Raw genomic sequence first — 24,008 nt, 5'->3', positions numbered from 1 at the left:
CTTAGAGAAAGAAAAGAAAGCATGCGATATTTAGGTTTACTTTCCTAAATTTTACATCATCATTTCTCCTTTTCTTTAGTTTTTCTATTTTATAGGTTTCCAATTCAAGCTCACATATATTGATCTAGATGAGTTTTAATAAGTTTCAATATTTAATCTGAAATGCTCTCACAGATTCTTTAATTTTTATATAGGATCTAAAATTATATAACGATTTGAGAAGAATCATGAAAGATGGTAAAATCATCTATATATGACAGAGATTAGTATATACATTATTTGTATATAGAAATAATAACATAACTATTTAATTTTTTAATAATCGCGCGAAGCACAGACAACTACACTAATTTTTTTGATAAATTCAACAAAAGACTGAGTGACTTTATATTAAAAGTTGGAATGAATTGTAGCCTGCACTCATCTTCCTTCTATCCTTGAAAAAAGAAATGAATCTTTTTTTTTTTTTTGTATTTTCTGTTGATTTTTAAATATTAAAACAATAAAATTAAACTAATAAAGTGGTAGTAAAACCTCACGAGCCACCCCTATGAAAATCTTGCCCACTCCTATGAAAATTGAAAATCTTGCCCACTCCTATGACTTCATTGCCCATAAAACCCTAACTAGCCTCCATTATAAAGCAAGATTAAGCATCCCAAACTTACAAGAAGAAAAGAGAAATGGAGTGCGTGACCATTTTGCTAGGATTGTTGTTCATATGGATTTTGGTGTATGGAGTGATGTCACTTGAGAGAAGCAAAAACAAGAAGAGACTTGCACCAGGTCCATTCCCTTTGCCTATTATTGGAAATCTTCACTTGCTTGGTGACAAACCCCACAAATCACTTGCTAAACTCTCAAAAATTTATGGTCCAATTATGAATCTCAAATTAGGCCAAGTAAACACAGTGGTTATATCCTCGTCAGTATTGGCCAGAGAAGTCATGCAAAAGCGAGATTTAGTCTTTGCCAATAGGTCTGTCGCAGACGCACTACGTGCCCGAAATCACTCTGATTCCTCTGTTGTTTTTCTACCTGTCAACACTCGCTGGAGAACACTTCGCAAGATTATGAACTCTAACATCTTCTCAGGTAAATAGACGATTGCATTTTGACCCCTTCGACTACCCTTTTCATTCATTTTGATGCAATAGCTTGTTTGGCATTTCGAGTTTAACACATTAGATCAAATCAATTAACGAGTTATAACTCAATCTATTTGAACTTTCACAAATTGAGCGACTGACTAGAAACTAGATTGATTTTGTGACTTGTGTTCTCAGGTAGTAAGCTTGATGCTAATCAGCATCTCAGAACTAAAAAGATCGAGGAGCTAGTTGATCATTTTCACAAGAGTGCCAAAAATGGTGGAACAGTGGATATTGGCAGAGCAGCTTTTAGAACTTCCCTGAATTTGCTGTCAAACACCATTTTCTCTAAAGATTTGAGTGACCCATTTTCTGATTCTGCTAAGGAGTTTAAGGACTTGGTGTGGGGCATTATGGTCGAGGCTGGTAAACCCAATTTGGTGGACTATTTTCCCTTTCTCGTGAAAATTGATCCACAAGGTATAAGGCGGCGCATGACCGATCATTTTACTAAGGTTCTTGACCTTATGAGTGGTTTGATTGATGAGCGGCTAAAGGAAAGGAAATTGAGAAACCATGCAAATGTTGATGTTTTAGATGCCCTTCTCAACATTAGCCCAGAGCTTGACAGGAATCACATCGAGCATTTGTGTCTGGTTAGTTTATTACGTACTCTGATTTTCCTCAATCCGTAATTATCTGTTCATTTCTTTTACTAATTAATTGTTCTTCTCCGTGCAAAGTATAGTCGGCAGTGGCGTAGCCGCCCTAGGCCGTGCGTGAGTTCTGCCTATTTTATTTGTCAAAACTAAACCCATGTGTGGGCAATTTAATTTGTTTTAGATCTAATAAAATAACTCATAAAACCTAAAATTTGTGTAGAAATAAACAACTAATCATAAAAGTAATTTTTTAACTAAAAGTTATTTCTTAAGTAAATTTTACAATTTAAAAGACAAGCTCTACAAAAATTTCTTCAACAAAAGCTCTCTGCAAACTATAAAGTCTCTCTTTCAATTGATAAGCTTACTCTTATTAGTAAAATTTCTAATGTTGTTTTTGTTATTTTAAGTTTGATTTATAAAATTATAGTTCTATCAAAAGTTTTTTTTTTATCGTTTAGCTATATCTTGCCTAGTTTGATCTAAAATAATTCGTACACCATTCATTCATTGACAAAAAAAAATTATTAAGCACTCTTGACGAAATTCCTGGCTATGTCATTGATAGTCGGGTGTAAATATGTGAAGTTGTGATGGAATAACTGTCAGCAATAAAATTATCTTATTATTACTATGTTGCTTGGATCCTTTAATAATGTTGCTATATATGTATTGGATCCTCCAAAAATATATAACTTTTGAACCTCTTACACGCACACGTTTTGACATTTTGGAAAAATCCGGAGATCAAAGAACTATGATGATCTTAGCGGTGACAAATATTTAGCGTAACACTATGTAGCTTTTCCTTAGATGTATGTTCCGTAAGTAGGTTCGTTAAGGTCATATGCAATAATGCCACGCATTATCAACACTTATTGGTCCCTTTTTTTGCTGTGTCAGCGTTTCAGTATGTCCAATTGACAACAGTATGTGATGGAACGTTTTACCAGCTAGATTTTTTTTATTTTTTATTTTTTGATGAAGTAAGTGGTGACGTTTTACCAGCTAGATTATGGCAATTATGTCATGGGATCTTACAATAGAAAGTTTTACAGGACTTGTTTGTAGCAGGGACCGATACAACATCAAATACGTTGGAGTGGGCAGTGGCGGAACTACTTAAGAATCCACATACTTTAGAGAAAGCCCAAGAAGAACTTGCACATGTGATTGGCAGAGGCAAACTAGTAGATGAAACTGATATTGCACAGCTACCTTACTTGCGATGCATGGTGAAAGAAACATTACGAATACACCCGGCGCTTCCTTTCTTAATCCCGCGCAAAGTGGAGGAAGATGTTGAGCTTTGTGGCTATATTGTCCCAAAAGACTCGCAAGTTCTAGTGAATGTGTGGGCAATTGGGCGCGACTCTGGCCTATGGGAAAATCCGTTGGACTTTAAGCCAGAGAGGTTTTGGGAGTCGGAAATAGATGTTCGAGGCCGGGATTTTGAGCTCATACCATTTGGTGCTGGTCGGAGAATTTGCCCTGGATTGCCTTTGGCTATCAGGATGGTTCCAGTAGCACTAGGTTCATTGCTAAATACGTTTAACTGGAAGCTCCAAGGTGGAATTGCACCTAAAGATTTGGACATGGAGGAAAAATTTGGTATTACCTTGGGAAAAGCCCAACCTCTGCTAGCTACTCCAATCCCACTCTAGCTATAGTGATATACTTAGGGGTCGTTTGGTACACGGATTAAATTAGCTCGGAATTATAATCCCGGGACTAATTTATCCCACTTGTGAGGTAGGATAATGTAATCCCGAGTTTGATTGGATAATATGGGATATCCTTTATTAAGACTGTGATTAATTAAATTTATACCATGTTTCGTTGACGGCACCATCAACCAAACATGGTATAAATTTATTTAAGAAGAATTTACCCAAATAGCCCACCTAACCACTTAAACTAAAATTAGTCGGTTGAGGTATAATATATGCATAATTTATGTATCATATGTGTATAAATATGTATAATCAATGTATAACCTATGTATATGGCTAGAAAATGTAAACAATAAATATCGCCGACTATTTGTGTAAAAAAATCCCAAAATTTAATCTCACGCATTATCTCACCTTATCTCGCATATCAAACGACCCTTTAAGATTTTAACTTAGTAGATTAAGAGTACCACAATATCTATCATTTCTTTGTGAATGTTAAAAATATATTGATGAATCGGGCTAAAAGCGTTATGGATGAATGCTCACGCACTGTCAAAAGTCTACGTACATGTCATTGTATTTTTGTAGAATCTATCCTTGTGTATCCTTGGAACATACAGTAGCAACTCACCTAATTTAGCTAGTGCATGAGTGAAATTATCGAGGAGTCCATTGCAATCTTATCATTTAGAAGGACAATTCGTAATAAGAAGGTTTTTGTAAGTGAACCTACGCGCAAAGATGTGCACATTAACAAAAACCTTCCCATTGTTTTTTTTCCACATATATATATATAACCAGTGATATTATCCGCGCTTCGCGCGATCATTATAATTTTTTTTTAAAATACTTCATTGATTTTTTTTGTAGAAGAATAACTTTCATATATGCATACAAAAATTAATTTTAAAGGTAGATTAAATCACAAATATAAATATTTTTTCTAATTAATTAGATACACTACATATAACTAATTTCACATTAACAATAATACACTACAATATCAATAAAATTAAAAAAAATCTGTAAAAAAAATGTTTTGGCCCTCCCGACAAACTCTCCCAATTGTTTTGTTCCTTTTAACTATATCAGTACAACTCAACCCTCTATCTTTATATTCCAAAACTGATTAAACAAAAAAAATTGCAATATTTGGGATTTATTGAGATTAAAGTATGAAGACGTTAAGGGTATAAAGAGTAGAAGATAAAAAGGTGCGAGTTATGAAGGTAAATGTAATATCTAATATATAAATTAAAAGAAAAAACAATGATACAGTATAAAGATAATAAAAAATATTCGTATTAAAACTCCAACAATATAAACTATCCATACAAAAAAGAAGTATTAATTAGTAACATATATTAAAGGTAAGAAGATATTCTTGATAAAACTATTGGAGAGTCTTGCACCTTCACTATGTTTATCAACCTTTTGATACGGTACTTTTTTATGTTTAAAGTCCACCTACTTAATCGTGCCTAATGAAATATGTTTAACGAAAATTAAAAAATCAAAGTTCATTAATTTATCAGCCAAGCTATACCCATTAATTTAATAAATAAAAGACCAACATTTAGCAAAATGACACATTAGATTAATACTAAATAAATAATATTAACAGATAAAGATTTAAAAAATTTAATATTAAACACAAATATCTTTGAAACTTTTTTTTAAAATTTTTATTGACTATAAAAAATTATCATTTGTTAAACAAATCTATTTTTATTATTTTAAATAAATTTTAAAAATAAATACTATTTTTTATCATTTTTATATTTAAAATATGTTCATGTTTGAATATGATTAAACAAATTCGTGTTGGTTGAGTGGATTACTTAATGTAGATTGATTTTATCACATGTCTACTCAGGTAGTAAGCTTGATGCTAATCAGCATCTCAGAACTAAAAAGATCCGGGAGCTAGTTGATCATTTTCACAAGAGTGCCAAAAATGGTGGAACAGTGGATATTGGCAGAGCAGCTTTTAGAACTTCCCTGAATTTGCTGTCAAACACCATTTTCTCTAAAGATTTGAGTGACCCATTTTCTGATTCTGCTAAGGAGTTTAAGGACTTGGTGTGGGGCATTATGGTCGAGGCTGGTAAACCCAATTTGGTGGACTATTTTCCCTTTCTTGTGAAAATTGATCCACAAGGTATAAGGCGGCGCATGACCGATCATTTTACTAAGGTTCTTGACCTTATGAGTGGTTTGATTGATGAGCGGCTAAAGGAAAGGAAACTGAGAAACCATGCAAATGTTGATGTTTTAGATGCTCTTCTCAACATTAGCCCAGAAGAGTTTGACAGGAATCACATTGAGCATTTGTGTCTGGTTAGTGTATTACCTACTCTGATTTTCCTCAACCCATAATTAGTATGATTTGAACTCACAACATGTTGTCTCCTGTTGCATGCCTTCATTGATGCAACATAGACTTGTGTGACCACCTCATTTAAAAGTTTAAACTATGATAAAACACACTTTTAATTTATTGAATTTTATTATGTTCGTTAAATGCTTGTGGCAACAACGCCCCGCCTTATCAACAGTATTTGTTCCCCTTTTTGTCCGTGACCACATTTCAGTTTGTCCAATTGAAAACCTTTTACTAGATTATATATGGCATCTACATCATAGGATCTTACAGTAGTAAGTTTTACAGGACTTGTTTGCAGCAGGGACTGATACAACATCAAATACATTGGAGTGGGCAATGGCAGAACTACTCAAGAATCCACATACTTTGGATAAAGCACAAGAAGAACTTGCACAAGTAATTGGCAGCGGCAAACTAGTAGATGAATTACACAGCTTCCTTACTTGCGATGCATCGTGAAAGAAACCTTAAGAATACCCCCTCCGGCTCCTTTCTTAATTCCGCGCAAAGTGGAGGATGATGTTGAGCTTTGTGGTTATATTGTTCCAAAAGACTCGCAAGTTCTTGTGAATGTGTGGGCAATTGGGCGCGACTCTGGCCTATGGGAAAATCCGTTGGACTTTAAGCCAGAGAGGTTTTGGGAGTCGGAAATAGATGTTCGAGGCCGGGATTTTGAGCTCATACCATTTGGTGCTGGTCGGAGAATTTGCCCTGGATTGCCTTTGGCTATCAGGATGGTTCCAGTAGCACTGGGTTCATTGCTAAATACGTTTAACTGGAAGCTACAAGGTGGAGTTGCACCTAAAGATTTGGACATGGAGGAAAAATTTGGCATTACCTTGGCAAAAGCCCAACCTCTGCTAGCTATCCCTATTCCATTGTAGGAATAACGTTAAGATTTTAGGTAAGTATATTACGAGTAATATGGTAAGTAACGTTACTTCTTTGTGAATGGATGCAGACGTAGTACAAAGATTAAAAAAAACATATGAATCGAGCCAAAAGCATTTGGATGAATCATCACGCATAGGACATTTGTATCTGTAGTATATATCCTTAGGTATCCTTGAAAATAAGACCATGTCTAATTTTAAGTTTTGGCTCCTTTCCTGAATGTATCCTTAATTCCAAGTGCAACTGATGATATATTCCTTTGCTTGGCATCAAACATTTTCTATTTTTCATTTTGGCTAACTCGTCCACTGAAGCCTAATTCCAGGTAGAGCTAATGATATATTCATTTGCTTGGCACCGTTGAACTAGTGTTATTAAAGACACACTTAAACCTTGGTGCAACTGCAACATCAGGGGCAGATCCAGCCCTTCGGTACCGGACTTAAAGGTTGAACCCATATAACTTAAATCCTGGATCTGCCTCTGTGCAACATATCCGAGTAACTGCACTTTATTTAGGTAAAACATAGAAAATTATCTGGGCACTAGACTCCCGCATCCTCTCGCAATCCCACACGGCATATGAATAACATCACCTTCGTGGTATTTAATTGGTCTCCAAAAACATTGGCACATGAACGCTTACTAATTTTAGCAGTTAATGGGTAATAGTTGCAGGACCAATTATCTGGGAGGATATGCCACTCGCAGAATTTCAGAATCTATAAGGAAGTGGAAATTGTATCTATAGCATTTCAGAGATTTGGTCGAATGCAATATCTTTGATATCGCGGATTTCATTATAATGCAGAAAGCAAATTTATGGAGTAAAAACAGAAATTTAAGCGGGCACCTATGGCATGTCAGGAAGCATTGGTCATACAGTTAACTATCTCGAAAGAAACTAAACAGGATGCAGCGAAGAAAAACATCAGAGAGGCAACAACAACAACAAAAAAACAACCACCATCAAAGGGATAAAGGCTCAAAATTCGACAACCCAGGCTGCTTCAGAGATCAAGTCAGCTGGCCGTTAAAAAATAGAGTATACGAACAAGAAGGCAGACACACACACACACAGACTACTGCTGCAGAGTAAACAAATTTAATCAGATTGATCTTGTAATAATATTCAGCTATTACTTTGTTTACAATGATAAGAAACATGAAAACAAAAACAAGATAGAACATTAGTAGATTACGCAAATATGTACATATAGCTTCAATTTCTTTCAGTTGTGCGACTCCTTGGCCACTAGATCGCACACATACTCGACTTCGACCTGAAATATTCACATTGGCAGAAGTTGGATTAACAACCATTTTACCTCTTAATGAAGGGGATACAGAGAAGATTGGCCTCCCCTCGGGAGATTTCCAATCAGCTGAGCATAGTTGGATGTCCAGTCTGCAGCATTCTCCTGATCACATCCATTCCAAAAGCAGAATCTGATGAACTAAAGAAGGCAACACAAACTTAGCTGGAATGGGATACATGTCAAGTTTCTTTTAAATAAAGCTATATATTTATGTAGGTTTAAGTTAAATAGTACTACTTTGAACTAGCTTGTTCCAGTACAGAAAGCTATCCTCTAGCTTCCAGAATTACAATGACAATAAAGGGCTTCAGCAAGAACAATCCTTATTTACAATCATGAACTTTCTGAGAAATATGTCACTTCAATTTATCTTATATATTCTTTTTTCTTTATTGTCATCCTAAACCCCTTTTTTTCTTTCTTCATAAAGAGTGGAGATCTCATGATGTCATCAATTTGGGGAGTCCTTAACAATAATTTGATGCCATTGCCAGTTTTATGATGGTAGAACTTATGGTCAGAGAGATAAACATGCACCATAGTTTCATCAGCTAAATAAGATGTCGTGTGCGTGATATACGTAAGGTCAAGTATAATTTATCCTCTATATAAGCACATACATGTGGAAAGAAAACCACAACATTCAAATGATTGAGTCAAACCAGAATCTGCTCCAGAATCCTACGGCGCTTAGTTTGGTTCTCAATTGTAATTAGTGGTCCCTTTCCAATCTACTTTCCTCGCACAGAAGATTTAGGAATCATGTTCAAACATTTGACTCCACAAGAACACCCAAAACTTCCACCAGAAAAAATAGGTTATTGACCAGCCATTAGAAGCAGAAGGTACAAAATTGAAGTAGAAGGAAGAAACTGAACAGAGTACTAGCCCCACGACTGAGTATGCGTCCTTGGCACAAGGCAATTATTGAGCTGAGTGTTATAAAACGGAGGATCAAAACCACATATATCCCACAACAAAATCTTTCATAAGCATCTAAGTGGCAGATGTAAGTGCATTACTTGTACAAATGAGCACATATGAGAAAAAGAATACCACGTGTAGAAGTAACATTATTAGCCAAAATAGTCATGCAGGTTATCAGACACAGAAATAACTGGCTACTCAACAAACTGCAAAGATATCAATTTAAGGTAGAAGTAGGAGGAGAGGAGAATAACATAGGCTGGACAATATAGCTAGTTGTCAGAAGCTTATTCCACTCTTTATTTCTATTTATGCGGACAAGGAGAACACCTGTACTGAAGATATAATTCCAAAATTTTACCTGTTACGGAACAACAATCGGATTCACTACAAAGAAATCAATGGAAATCTTTTGTGTATACACATGCACATATACATCTACATACATATACTCATGTTAAGGACTTTGTAGATTCGTTTTCAGAAAGAAAACATTTATTCGTAAAAGGTGATAACCCACTTTTTTTTTTGGATAAGGTAAGCTGATAACCTACGTCTAATGTCAAATAATTGAAACCAGAGAATAAATACCAAATTGCACTACCAAAGGAGATTATAACTTCTCACATTCAGGAAGAAACCCAAGGAAATCAAATGCATTTCAGAACTCCTATCAATAAACATCAGAAAATTAAAAACAAAAAACCAAGCGAACAAATCAATAGTAGCAAACAACTTATATACAGATCTATGATGAGTAACAGAACTTAATTACACGTTCAGTTGTTCACAACTTAGAGAAGGGGCAAATTACCTCGAGATAGAGATCTCATAGGGAAATGTGACACACTCAAGATTTGGTATTGCAGGAATATGGTCCTTTTTTTCATTTACAAATTTTATTATCTGAAACATAACTTCACGAAGAGATGACTCTAACACTGTGCGTCGGGCATTCCTCTCTTCAGATGCACTCTCTGCCAAAATGTTATACTTCCCTTTACAAAACAGACTAATGAACAAGTTGTAAAACTGTATGGCAAAAATGTTTCAAAAAAAGGAAAAAATAAACGGTGGTACCTCCTGGATCAACTACTTTTGAGAGATTGGACTTGCCAGAATGACCTTTCGGATGATGAGCCACATTCAAATTTATGTACCAGTATTCCCAGTAGAAACGTTCAACTTTGTTGGTGAACCATGAGGCTTGTTTGTTTTTGACTTCATAAAAGGAAAGGCAAATCTGCATATTTTCTCCATCCAGTTACAGAAATACGTATGTTGATGTTACAACAAAAAGTTCCATTAGATATTTAGACCAGTACTGATTCACCGGTGATTAGAATTCCACAAGATACTTATACATAGTCAAAAGGTTACATGCAACAATATCCTGAGAAAGTCACAACATACAATAGAAGAACCAAAGAGTATGAAACAAAAAACCACCAGAAATCACGAGAAATTCTCATGACTAAAGAGCATATTTAAGGAAAAGAAACGGCTATCTTAATATGTAAACATTGAACAGAACTAGAAAGTAGGAAAGTGAATGGCCATTGGCAAAAACAACGATCATCACCTACAGAAACAAACTGCAACCACTAACCTGATTTTTCCTGTTAGGATGCTTCTCAACCCTATCAATGAATTGGGTAATCTTATCTTCAATTTTCTTTTCAACCTCCGCATCACCACACTGCGTCTACATAACATAACATGAAAGAACAATAAAGCAAGACTGTACCGTAGAGTAGTAAATCAGAAACTTACTGCTTCCACCATAAGAGATACCCAAAAAAATAGGGAAAGGAAAAACAAAAAGAAAAACAAAAAACACATGGTACATTACACTATTACACCAAACTCTCCTCTAAACTATCATAATTTAAAGGAACTCCCTTTTGGTTCTAAACTTACATTAATTTCCATCTAGTTCAGTGTGTCGCTATAAGCATCTCTCACTATAGCCAATAGTTAGTTTGACTGTTAATTTGCCTTATCTAAAAATTTTAAAATATCTTAGCTTCTAACATCAAGCATAGATGTCGCCTTGCTGTTCTTTTCAAAGTTCATGTCATATCCATATCTCATGTCTCGTCTTTGAATCAATCAAGAATCCTCATGTCACAATAGCTTGTTCCATTTTTTTAAGAAACCACACTGATTTAGAAAAGAAAAAGAGATAAACCCCACCAATCTAATACTATAAAAATTTATCACTTACATAGATAATGTCAAAGAGTTCCGAATCAACATCCTTCGGCCGCAGCAGGCCTAATGCTCTGTGGAACATAATTGTATGAAAAATACCTGCAATTCAGCTTTCTATTATTTGGGATAGAGATACACACTGTATCCATACTATAGTCAAAATTGTTAGAAATTATAAGATCGCAATCATTGAATGATGAAATATAGGAGGAACTGACCTCAAAATAGCAAACAAACAAAATCACAAAAGGTGAATGTCAAAACCGCAGTCGATAAGATATTCAGAAAACATCTTCTTAGAACACTTGAACAATGTGAAAATTTGAACAGTTTGTTCAGTTATTCATCAACATATGCAAATACATTTAGACTGTAATATATATGTTGTACAATAAAAGATTTTATCTAAGTTAACCTTCTTTTATTGTTCTTATCTAAGTCAACTTGTGGTATCTACTTTTGATGGATTAATCCATTTTAGTCCTCAAGACTTTCCATTAGTACTTCAGTTTTGACTTGGTGGTATTTGGGAATCAAATGTATGGATATCTGAGGGTTCATGACTTTTTTTAATGAAGGTGGTGTCCGGGTATTTCACCGAATACCTACAAGTATCGGATAAGTCTGCCCACCAAGGCTTAGGTAGACGGGTGACAGTTCATAACTTTCTACCATCCAAAACTTCCAAATCAAAAAGGAAATTACATCTTCAACAGGAACAAGAACAACCAATGTGTAATTCCAGATTGTCTTTCTAGATAGAAATTTGTCGTTCAATTCTGGATTAGACAAAAAAATACAAACCAATAAAAGCCAATGCTGAGATCATTCAATAAGCCTAATATCATATACCAAACTTAGTCAAACAAGTCAAATATAAGCTATCAGCTGAAATTTTATCCATCCTAATGCCCTAATTGCACATGCAATAAGGCCATCACAAATAAAGCAGCCACGATTTAAGGAACAGAACTCACATCGGAGGACTTCTCGTATCTCAAAGTGCTCCACATCCTTCAGCCAAAAAAAAAACGAAAAATTAAACTATGATCAAGCTCAAAAAAGAAACTCAGAATTCATATTCGCATAAGTCAAAAGAAGAAACTTACAAGTTCTTTTAGCTGGCAAACTTCACAATTCATGATTAATGATTCCTCTTTAGTTTAGTATTCAAAACGCCGCGATTGATCGAGGAGACGAGGGAAGTTATGAACCCTAAAAACAGTCGAGTTTCGCTTGTGAACTGGAGAAGACGCACAACTTAATTACGCTAACGCAGTGAAGGAGGAATTAGACAAAATCGAGGATTTGACTAACACCTGGGATCGGATTAGAATTTATCCTTTTATTTTACGAGATTTCATGATTGTTAAAGTCTTGTTTGGTTGGACATCTTCCAGATTTTATTAATATCTTTAACTAACTACCAATTTTTTTCCTTCAAAATGATTATGTTTTCTGAAAATTAATTAATTTATAATATCGAGTAATCTCATATCCAAAACGTCAGAAACAATTTTTCAAAATTCAAATTAAACGGGAATAAATTTTAGAGTTTTATTATTAACCAATTTTTAAGAACGGCTATGTTCAAAGTGTAATTCTTTGTTATAACATACGAAAAAAGGTTAAATATATCTCTATACTATCTGAAATAGTTTAAATATACTTTGTTTGCGTATGAATTACGCATTTATCGTTATACTTTGGCACAAATATATCCCTAATTTAGACGAAATGACATGTGGCAGATCAGGAATAAAATAACCCACCCCTAATTTTATTATCGGTTCCAATTAAAAATCGTCCCTAATTGTTTACCAATTACCGTATCCAATTCTCCCCATAACATGTTGATCACGCCAAACTATGTCTCCTAAGAGGTCTAGCGGACGTTGCAAATATAATCTGGTTTACAAGTCCGAAGTCGAATCCTACAGGGAATTAACCTATTAATCACAGTCACTAGTTTCACAAGAATCTAAGTAATCAACCTTCAGAAATATAGAATAATGAGTTGATTATTTACTAACTAAAAGCAAGGTAATTAGAAAGTTATAACTTTACTACTAGCAAAGCAAATGTTGTAGACAAGATTAGAAAGGTTTAGGGTTTTGATTTTTCCTATTGTCGGAATTCTCCCCGCTACGTTTTCTATAACTTCGCCTAAGTATCCTCTACCGATCGTGAGCACTCTGAGTGTCGTAGCTCTCTCTCTCTCTCTCTCTCTCTCTCTCTCTCTCTCTCTCTCTCTCTCTCTCTCTCTCTCTCTCTCTCTCTCTCTCTCTCTCTCTCTCTCTCGAGCAAATACCAGAATTTACTAGACGTATTCTCTCAAACTACGCTAGATGGCACTAATTTACTGCTCACTATGATAGCACCAAGGTTTCGTTATCTCTAATCTCGCCTTTAAACCCTCCGTATTGATCTCTCAAATACGTTAGGAGTGGTGTTGTTCAACAACTACCTAAATGTGTACTCTCTCTCGAGCAGTACACACTAAATAGGCACAGTAAATTGAGGGCCCTTCAACCAACAACAATAATAATATAGTTAAACAAGTAGAGAAAGGTATATGGTGAATTTATATTAAACGCAATGGAAAAATCATCCTTCAATAGGTTCCATCAAACCCTAGATTAGAATTTTAGCTACTCATATTCGTAGTAACATTTCCCAAGTATTTTGCAAAAACAAATTACAAAGAAAAAATGAAGGAATAAAGAATTCGATGATTCTCTCCTCCGAAAATTATTCCAAACGTCTTCTCCCTACCAAGATAGTCTCCCTAGGTCTAAGATGTGACAAAAAATCCTCAAAATAGTATTTTTACATGTATTTATACCAAGTTGGGTTGGGCCCAAACGAAACACCTTTTCCTGCACGAAATAAGACTCTTCTGTAAAATTTGTACAGGCGTCGCGCCCCGCATCGCACCATGCGACGTGCTTGTGGAGTTTATCAGCGGGCATCAATTTTTCTTGTCAAGCTAGTTTTTACACTGCTACGTCGCGCCCTGCGCCGCCCCATGCGGCACGGCAGTGTAATTTTCTTAGAGTAAAAATTTTTCATCCTCTTTTGACATCCAAACGTGGTACACGACCTCCGAACTCGATCTCAGCTTAATGTATTGGCTTTTACTCAGACTTCAAAGCTCCAAATTGATCGATTTAGCTCCAAATTAACTTCTCGGGATCACTTCCTGCAAGGTATAAAATACGTACTAAGTGTAATTCACTATCATTAAGCTCAAACACACGTAAAATGCAGTAGTTAGAGTGAAATACTACTGCTAAAATACGGGTTTCTAGCCTAACGTCAACACCCTATACTTAGACCATTGCTCGTCCTCGAGCAATTAAACTACACTTCACCTAGGGATGACTTTTTCATAAAACAATCTCCCTAACACACCATGCCAAGAATAATTAAAGTAGACTAAGCATCATTTCATAACATCTCACCCTCAAGACTCGACTCAAAAGCACCACACATTATTCACAACTCATCCACTTACTCTAACATAGAGGTCAATGACATTACCTTTCCTTCATGAATTAAGTGCTCTCACACAACAAAAGAGAGTAGTTCCACATAATAAAATTTAAGAACGCTTAGGAACTCAAGATAGAAAGAAATTCACTCACTCTCAGCAATAATATTCATATGCCACAAAAGATGCACCATAGACTTGCCCATAGTATACTACTCTACTAATCGAGCCCATTCAGTCTAGGATCAAGTAGGACTTTAATTGGTTGTAATGTAGGTTGCAGGACGGGTAGGATACATTAAGATATAAGAGTGACTACACCTCTCTAAGCACTTTAATACATATACTTTAACATTCAAATACATACTCAAGTCAAATCATAACTCCACCTTCACATCGATATATATTAACTTCATGCTTCTTTAAGCACAATACATCAAGAGCCACCACTTATCAAGGAATATTTCTCATAACAATACAACTATATTTTTTTTTCTCTTTTTTTTCAATTCAAGTGGCTCTTACTTTTCCAAAATAATACATCTTTCTCCTTATTTCATTAGTTCCACTCAAAAGCCAAACCAACCACCCAGCACTTTAACTTTTACAAAGTTCATTACAATTCAAGTGCTCATGAGATGTGAAAAGGTTCAAATAGATGGTTAATTTAAACAATTGGGTAAGGCTTGTAATGTGGTTGCCAAAGAAATAGGATTACAGTCTCAAAGGGGTTAACTATGATACATAAAATTTAGGCGAGTAAAATATATATATGGCTCAAGAAATAAACGTCTATATCACTTTCAAAAATGAACAAAACTACTATTTCCCTTTGCAAACACACGGGGTGAGTTCTAGAGATCAAATGCAATACACAAAATAACACCCAAACCTCACACCCACATGACACATAACTCACTCAGGATTGAAATCATCAAGACACTCTAGTCAAAGCAGTTAAGCATAGTCATAATCACACAATTTAAGGCACTTATTTAAGAGTCAAGAATTGAGCCTAGGTGTCACAACTAAGACACTTACCACTCTCAAGGCATATGCAGTCAAGGAAATTTGATCCTTTAAATTAGTTTTCTGACCAAAAGATTCTTTATTCCTATAAAAAGAAGGATTTAACTACACTCGGTTCAAGCAAACCCCTTGAAAAAGAACTGCGGCACAAAGAAAAACCAAGGGGAATTGTTACATTACCTAAAAAAATACTAAAATAAAAGACGTATTTTGGATTTTCACTTCTTTTTTTTCATTTCTTTCGACTCATCTCCCTCAAGAAACCAGTATGAAATCCATCATCGGGAAAAGTCGAACTAAACACTTACTAACTATTGTAGGCCGATAGAATTCAAAATTATAGTTTACTGACCATATTGTCTAAGAAAGCAAAAAACAAATCAAACAAAACCAACTGGCAAATAAAAAAAATACAAATACAATCAAATAGGAGCACTCCACCTCACACTTAAGAGATTGCATTTTCCCCAATACAAAACAATAAAAGCAAGAGTGAAAAGGTGACTTCCCGAGGCCCATGGCCTAATCATCAGCACCCTCAAAGGTGTGCAAATACTCCTCATCATCGGATGGAATGGAGTTTACATCCTCATCTGGTGGCAGCTGTCCTCCTCTCGCCAATCCCAATTGTTACATCTCGCATTTTCGTAAGTTAAAATTTCGTTTTCAGTTAACCGACGTAGACTCGGGGATGATATCGTCTTGACGTTAACGTACTTACGCTATTTATAACAAGCGATAAATAAATGTTATGAAGGATAAAAGGGTATACGGATTAAAAAAGAGTTTCGTTGAAAGTGGCCAATTTGGAATAAAATACGGGTCGAGCGATAATACCCGATAATTATGAACTAGTACCATACAAGATACCATAGGACCACGGTAGTATAATATATAAAGTATATATGAAATATTTTAAAAATAAATATAATTTTAAGAAATTTGTGGTAATTTTTAAATTATGCGGGTAATTGATTAATTACCGGGTAACAGAACATTACCCAGTTAACTAATAAGCGGACAAAATTTAATTAAGTAACCCAAAGCCATGTGGCACAAAGCCGCAATGGCTAAGAATGACTCTTAGTCATTCAAGCCATGTGGCTACTTGTAAGGATTACATTAAGTCTTATCAAACAAGACTTGGTTACAAGTCTTACATGTAAGACATAAGCTTTATTGTTAAAAATTCAAAATGTATTGTCTCAGATCAAACAACATTTGCAATTCTGTTTTTAAAACCAAAAATGTGAGAAAAGCAGAACCATTTTCGTTCAACAATCAACTTCTTAGCCAGCATTTCGATTAAAACTTCAGAGAGCAGTCAGATTTCGTTTCAAAATTTCAAGCAGAATTTCGTCCATATTTCGCAGAAGCAGATTCGTTCAAATAATTCCAGGAATAGGTATGTTAAGGCCCTCCCTTTTTTCTTTTGGCATGGTCTAATTATACTGAAGAAATGAGAAAATGCACAGTTTCCATAAATTACTCTATTCATAGAAATAGTAGGGGTGTCTATATTCTTGATTCCCCATGAAAAATATTACTATCTTCTGTTAATGAGTCTCAGAATAATACACAGTTGAAAAAGTTTATCCGTAAGGAATATTGAGATTATTATGTACTTTTCATGCATTTCACTCACTTATACATGTGCATTGACCCATGACCAGATGGTGTTATATACATGTATATATTTCATTATTTGTCACAAATATATACATGTATATATATATATATATATATATATATATATATATATATATATATATATAATATGGAAAAAGGTTACGGCGTTATATACGTACCACCACCTGATCAGCTGGTATATGATGATGATATTGCCCACAATGGCTGAAATATGACTCAGACGGCGTTATATACGCGTATATATATATATATATGTATATGGGGTATGAAAAAAGGTTACAGCGTTATATACGCACCACCACCTGATCAGCTGGTATATGTTGATGAAGTTGCCCACAATGGCCGAGATGATATGATGGGATGCCCGCAGTGGCTTGATGATATTATGTACACCCATACCTATGCATGGTACGACATTTATACGCACGTGCATGACATTATAAACGTCTCAGAATTTACAAAGTTATTCATATTTAAAGATGTGTTTCTGTATTTCATGTTTCATCTACCTCTTTTACGTACTAATTTTCATGCCTTACATACTCAGTACATTTTTCGTACTGACGCCCTATTTCACGGGGCATGCGTTTCATGCCCGCAGGTGCAGGTAGACAAGTTGACGGTCCCCTTCTTAGGATCCCTGACCAGCGAGAGTTGGCGTGCTCTATTTGATCCGGAGCTGCTTTTGATTTTGGTACGATATGTTTGTATCTATATATGTATATGGGCATGACGTGGCTCAGTCCCGTCTTTGTACAGTTATGTTTCTATTAGAGGTTTGTGGACAATATGTCTAGTTGGGTTGTATGTGGCCTTATCGGCTTTCAGTTTTAGATGTATAGTTGTCTATAGTAGTCTTGCCGGCTCACCCATTGTATTCTGCATGTGTACGTACATATGCCTTGATGGCAGGTTTCCTTCACGTATGTCAATTTCGTAATGTAGTAGACGTAATACAGGTTCATATCCTAGACGCATGTTTAAGGGTATTTGACAGGTAGGACTCAGGCACCCGTCGCGGCCCATCGGTTTGGGTCGTGACAAAAGTGGTATTAGAGCGGTAAGGTTTTAGAAAGACATGAGGAAGGATAAGGATACCCATGTAAATTAACTCAAGAGGGAACTAAGTTTCAATGGACCAACCCTTGTGAATGGAGTTTCCGGGCATTGAAGGACAGATTAACTTTAGCACTAGTTCTAACGCTCCCAGAAGGGACCGATGGATATGTTATCTATTGTGATGCTCCAGGCATTGGATTGGATTGTGTGCTGATGCAGCATGGTAAGGTTGTGGCTTATGCTTCTAGAAAACTAAGAAAGAACGAAAAGAACTACCGACCCACGATTTAAAGTTAGTTGCGGTGATTCATGCACTAAAGATGTGGAGGCACTACTTGTATGGCATTCATGTTAATATCTATACGGATCATAAGAGCCTCCAGTACATCTTCAAGCAAAAGGAATTGAATCTACGTCAAAGGAGATGGTTGGAACTACTTAAAGACTATGACATTGATATTTTATACCATCCGGGGAAGGCGAAAGTTGTAGCCGACGCCCTCAGTCGTAGATCTATGGGTAGCCTGTCGTATTTGCAGCCAGGAAAGAGGGGGATAGCCCATAAGGTTCATCAGCTTGCTAGTCTTAGAGTTCGGTTACTTGACTCAGGTGACATTGGAATTACTCTTCAGGATATGGCAACATCCTCTTTAGTAATTGAAGTAAAGGAACGCCAGTACGAGGATCCTGTGTTAGTTCATTATAGGGATACCACCCTTCAAAAGGAGAAGACTCCATCTGAAATTACAGAAGAGGAGGTCCTCAGATATCGAGGACGATTATGTGTACGTAATATTGTAGGGCTGCGTCAGCAGGTTATGGGAGAAACTCACTATTCTCGTTACTCTATCCATCTAGGAGCGACAAAGATGTATCATGACATCAGGGAAGTATATTGGTGGGACGGAATGAAAAAGGATATAGCAGAATCTGTCGGGTTTTTGATGCTCAATCTTAACAGGTTAAGATTGAGCATCAAAAACCCGACAGATTATTGCAAGTTATGGAGATTCCGACTTGGAAATGGGAAATAATCAATATGGACTTCATCGTAGGCTTACCTCATACCCAGCGTAAGTTCGATTCGATATGAGTGATTGTTGATAGGCTTACTAAGTCAGCTTATTTTCTGCCTATTAAAACTACATATTCCTCAGAGGATTATGCAAGGCTTTATTAAGGAGATAGTACGACTGCATGGTGTCCCTGTATCTATTATCTCAGATAGAAGAGCTCAATTCATAGCTAACTTCTAGAGGTCCTTCCAAAAAGGATTGGGGACTCAAGTAAGTATTAGTACAACATTTCATCTCCAGACAGACGGACATGCTAAGCATATTTTTCAGACACTAGAGGATATGTTACGAGCTTGTGTAATAGACTTCAAAGGTAGATGTGATGATCATCTGTCGCTTATTGAGTTCGCATATAATAATAGTTACCATTCCAGTATTCAGATGGCTCTATACGAAGCTCTTTACGGACGGATTATAGGTCACCTATAGGGTGGTTGATGTTGGAAAATCTAGATTACTCGGGCCAGACCTGGTTTAGTAAGCCATAGAAAAAGTAAAGCTTATCTGGGATCGACTATTGACTGCTCAGAGTCATCAGAAGTCATATTCTGACGTGCAGCGACGAGATTTAGAGTTTGGGGTTGATGACTGGGTATTCTTAAAGGTGTCGCCTATGAAGGGTGTGATGAGATTTGGCAAGAAAGGCAAACTTAGCCCATGGTATATTGGGCCTTATAGGATCATTCGGAAAGTGGGCCAAGTAGCTTATGAGTTAAAATTGCCCTCGGAGTTGGAGTCTGTCCATCTGGTTTTTCACGTATATATGTTACGAAAGTGCATTGTCGATCCTAACCGAGTGGTGCCTACGAATGATGTACAGATTACAAAAGACTTATCATACAAGGAAATTCCAGTTGCCATTCTAGACCAACAAATCCGCAAGCTACGGAATAAGGAAGTAGCCTCCGTGAAAGTACTTTGGAGGAACAACAATGTGGAAGAAATGAATTGGGAGGCCGAGGAAGACATGCAGTCTAGATATCCCTACCTATTTCCTCCTTTAGAGAAGGGTCCGACTGAGACATCATAACCTCAAGGTGCGTGTACGAATTCTTGAGCTAACTATTGTTATTGATCATGTGAGGCCATCGTTGTTATTAATGATTATGGTCCGACATGGCGTTAAATTACTGGGAATCTACAAGAAGAGTTGGTAGTAGCGTTGTTACAAAGGCGACTCTACTAAGGTTATATGAATCCCAGGGAGTTAAACATTCGAGGACAAATGTTTCTAGGGGGGGGGGAAGATGTTACATCTCACGTTTTCGTAAGTTAAAATTTCATTTTCAGTTAACCGACGCAGACTCGGGGATGAGATCATCTTGACGTTAACGTACTTACGCTATTTATAACAAGTGACAAAAGAGTGTTATGAAGGATAAAGGGGTACACGGATTAAAGAAAACGAGTTTCGTTGAAAGTGGTCAATTTGGAATAAAATACGGGTCAAGCGATAATACCCGATAATTATGAACTAGTATTATGCAAGGTACCATAGGACCATGGTAGTATAATATATAAAGTATATATGAAGTATTTTAAAAATAAATAGAATTTTAAGTAATTTGTGATAATTTTTAAATTATGCGGGTAATTGATTAATTACCGGATAACAAAATATTACCTAGTTAACTAATAAGCGGACAAAATTTAATTAAATAACTCAAAGCCACAATGGCTAAGAATGACTCTTAGTCATTCAAGCCATCTGGCTACTTGTATGGATTACATTAAGTCTTATCAAACAAGACTTGGTTTACATGTAAGACATAAGCTTTATTGTTAAAAATTCAAAATGTATTGTCTCAGATCAAACAACATTTACAATTCTGTTTTTTAAAACCAAAAACATGAGAAAAGCATAACCATTTTCGTTCAACAAATCAACTTCTTAGCCAACATTTCGATTAAAACTTCAGAGAGCAGTCAGATTTGATTTCAAAATTTCAAGCAGAATTTCGTCCATATTTCGCAGAAGCAGATTCGTTCAAATAATTCCAGGAATAGGTATGTTAAGGCCCTCCCTTTTTTCTTTTGGCATGGTCTAATTATACTGAAGAAATGAGAAAATGCACAGTTTCCATAAATTACTCTATTCATAGAAATAGTAGGGGTGTCTATATTCTTGATTCCCCATGAAAAATATTACTATCTTCTGTTAATGAGTCTCAGAATAATACACAGTTGAAAAAGTTTATCCGTAAGGAATATTGAGATTATTATGTACTTTTCATGCATTTCACTCACTTATACATGTGCATTGACCCATGACCAGATGATGCTATATATGCGTATATATGTAAATATATGTATATGAAATATGGGAAAAGGTTATGGCGTTATATACGCACTACCACCTGATCAGCTGGTATATGATGATGATGTTGCCCACAGTGGCTGAAATATGACTCAGATGGTATTATATACGCGTATATATATAAATATATGTATATGGGGTATGAAAAAAGGTTATGGCGTTATATACGCACCACCACCTAATCAGCTGGTATATGATGATGATGTGCCCACAATAGCCGAGACGAGATGATGGGATGCCCTCAATGGCTTGATGATATTATATACACTTATACCTATGCATGGCACGACATTTATATGCACGTGCATGACATTATAAACATTTCAGAATTTACAAAGTTATTCAGATTTAAAGATGTGTTTCTGTATTCCATATTTCATCTACGTCTTTTACGTACTAATTTTCATGTCTTACATACTCAATACATTTTTTGTACTAATTCCCTATTTCATGGGGCCTGCGTTTCATGCCCGCATGTGCAGGTAGACAAGCTGACGGTCCCCCCTTCTTAGGATCCCTGACCAGCAAGAATTGACGTGCTCCATTTGATCCGGAGCTGCTGTTGATTTTGGTACGATATGTTTGTATCTATATATGTATATGGGTATGACGTGGCTTAGTCCTGTATTTATACAGTTATGTTTCTATTAGGGGTTTGTGGATAGTATGTCTAGTTGGGTTGTATGTGGTCTTGTCGACTTTCAGTTTTGGATGTATAGTTGTCTATAGTAGCCTTGACGGCCTGCCCACTGTATTCTACATGTGTACGTATATATGCCTTGATGGCAGGTTTCCTTTTCGCATGTCAATTTCATAATGTAGTAGACGTTATACAGGTTCATATCCTAGACGCATCTTTAGAGGTGTTTGACAGGTAGGACTCAGGCACCCGTCGTGGCCCATCGGTTTAGATCGTGACACCAACCACAACTGAGTGATAGCAGAAAGGGGGTGATCTTGCTGCAACTCCTCCAAGTTGGTCTCCCCCGAGCAGCACGAAGGCGCAAGTCAGCAAACAACAACTATAGCGTCTCCTCAACATAGACCAACCTCTGGTCCGAATTCACAGTAGTAGCAGGGGGTTTATCAGTGACGTGACATCATAGGCCTTGATAAGATAAGACACTAGGATGGTCTGGTCATAGTGAAAATCCTCCTCTACATGGTGCGCTCGCAACAATCGAGTGATCATACTCGGGTAATGTAGACGGTGGGCCCAAGTGGTTGCACTTTAGCCATGTGCTCTAGCATGATTTTTCCAAGATCCAATCGCATTTGTGTCAACAAGGAATAGATCAAACACACTTTCAGCCATGGGACATCGGTGTCACTTTGAGGGGGTGTGATTTTGGCATTAATTAACGGCAAAACAACCCTGGATGGCCGCTGGAATGTTCCCTTCTTCATGTCCTTGTGGAATTCATTCGCATCCCGTATCTATGCGGCAGAAGAGTCAGTGCCACATAGTTGTCGACAGATAGCCGGATAGTCTGGCCGATGGAGAAACCTCTGAAAGAGCTTGTGTGAATGATCTATGAAGCCTATAATCTGATTGATCACTTAGGAAGAGAATGGAATCACTTTATCCCGTACTCGCACTTCATACACAGCATCCAGGCTAGCCTCAGGTTGCTAGTTAGCATAAAATTCCTTAACCATGTTCACGTTTACCGCATCACCTTGACATAATAGACTATCGAAACCTAAAGCTTTGTGTATCTCACTATATTTGCGGGCCAACTTCCCATCATCAATAGACACCTCAGGCTCCGGGTTCACCGCGGGGACACATGTCTAGAACCAGTGTTGAGCATGGACTGGGACAATTCGCATACCATATTTGCACTCTGGCACCATATCCGCATCAGGGTCAATGCGCTCCTCTTCCTCCTCCATTGGGGCGGGGGGAGGTGCTCGTCTCCCACCTCGACGGCTACTAGAGGCAACCTCGGGAGAACCGGTACCTACACAAGACAAACAATATTAGCCACAACACGTAAACTAAAACTAGACCAAACGGGGTAACCACCCCACAATTATGTTATTAGCATGTTCACAAGTAAAATGTATATCGGGGACTCAGACTACCCCATTGAAAGTACGCCGCAAGCAATCAATAACCCATCCAACCACCAACATAATAGTACAACCACATAACCACGGACTATACTAATTTAAAATACAAACTCAAAAAGCTAATCTATTAACTAAGAAG

At 36.5% G+C, this 24,008-nt stretch overlaps 2 protein-coding genes and 1 pseudogene across 3 annotated transcripts; 2 read left to right on the top strand and 1 right to left on the bottom strand.

Annotated features, from left to right (window-relative positions):
* Positions 1 to 596: 596 nt before the first annotated feature.
* On the top strand, positions 597 to 3,559 carry LOC107788510 (geraniol 8-hydroxylase-like). The gene is made up of 3 exons (XM_075249573.1): positions 597 to 1,095; positions 1,287 to 1,747; positions 2,812 to 3,559. Exons 1-3 carry the CDS (start codon positions 684 to 686, stop codon positions 3,415 to 3,417), a joined length of 1,479 nt encoding a protein of 492 aa, XP_075105674.1. The 5' UTR covers positions 597 to 683; the 3' UTR covers positions 3,418 to 3,559.
* A 1,289-nt stretch (positions 3,560 to 4,848) lies between these two features.
* On the top strand, positions 4,849 to 6,699 carry LOC107767900 (geraniol 8-hydroxylase-like; annotated as a pseudogene).
* A 1,099-nt stretch (positions 6,700 to 7,798) lies between these two features.
* On the bottom strand, positions 7,799 to 12,547 carry LOC107767899 (autophagy-related protein 101). 2 transcript variants are annotated; one of them, XM_016587006.2, is made up of 7 exons: positions 12,279 to 12,547; positions 12,147 to 12,183; positions 11,183 to 11,268; positions 10,565 to 10,660; positions 10,036 to 10,198; positions 9,770 to 9,932; positions 7,799 to 8,166 (listed from the first exon to the last, which is right to left on the bottom strand). In XM_016587006.2, exons 1-7 carry the CDS (start codon positions 12,309 to 12,311, stop codon positions 8,091 to 8,093), a joined length of 654 nt encoding a protein of 217 aa, XP_016442492.1. In that variant the 5' UTR covers positions 12,312 to 12,547; the 3' UTR covers positions 7,799 to 8,090. The 2 variants fall into 2 exon arrangements, with proteins under 2 accessions (XP_016442492.1, XP_016442491.1); XM_016587005.2 differs by having other exon boundaries at positions 9,770 to 9,953; positions 12,279 to 12,546.
* Between the last annotated feature and the right edge of the window lie 11,461 nt (positions 12,548 to 24,008).

This window comes from Nicotiana tabacum, chromosome 3 (assembly GCF_000715075.1).
Source record: "Nicotiana tabacum cultivar K326 chromosome 3, ASM71507v2, whole genome shotgun sequence".
NCBI classification, from domain to species: Eukaryota; Viridiplantae; Streptophyta; class Magnoliopsida; order Solanales; family Solanaceae; genus Nicotiana; species Nicotiana tabacum.
This window is presented reverse-complemented; position numbering and strand designations above follow the sequence as displayed.

Excerpts from the sequence above, each read along its gene's own strand:
- LOC107788510 (XM_075249573.1), top strand. The coding sequence starts at position 684 with ATGGAGTGCGTGACCATTTTGCTAGGATTGTTGTTCATATGGATTTTG. Across the intron at positions 1,096-1,286 it reads GAACTCTAACATCTTCTCAG|GTAGTAAGCTTGATGCTAAT; the intron begins GTAAATAGACGA and ends TTGTGTTCTCAG. Across the intron at positions 1,748-2,811 it reads ACATCGAGCATTTGTGTCTG|GACTTGTTTGTAGCAGGGAC; the intron begins GTTAGTTTATTA and ends AAAGTTTTACAG.
- LOC107767899 (XM_016587005.2), bottom strand. The coding sequence starts at position 12,311 with ATGAATTGTGAAGTTTGCCAGCTAAAAGAACTT. Across the intron at positions 12,184-12,278 it reads TTTGCCAGCTAAAAGAACTT|GATGTGGAGCACTTTGAGAT; the intron begins GTAAGTTTCTTC and ends TTTTGGCTGAAG. Across the intron at positions 10,199-10,564 it reads ATCCTAACAGGAAAAATCAG|ATTTGCCTTTCCTTTTATGA; the intron begins GTTAGTGGTTGC and ends GAAAATATGCAG.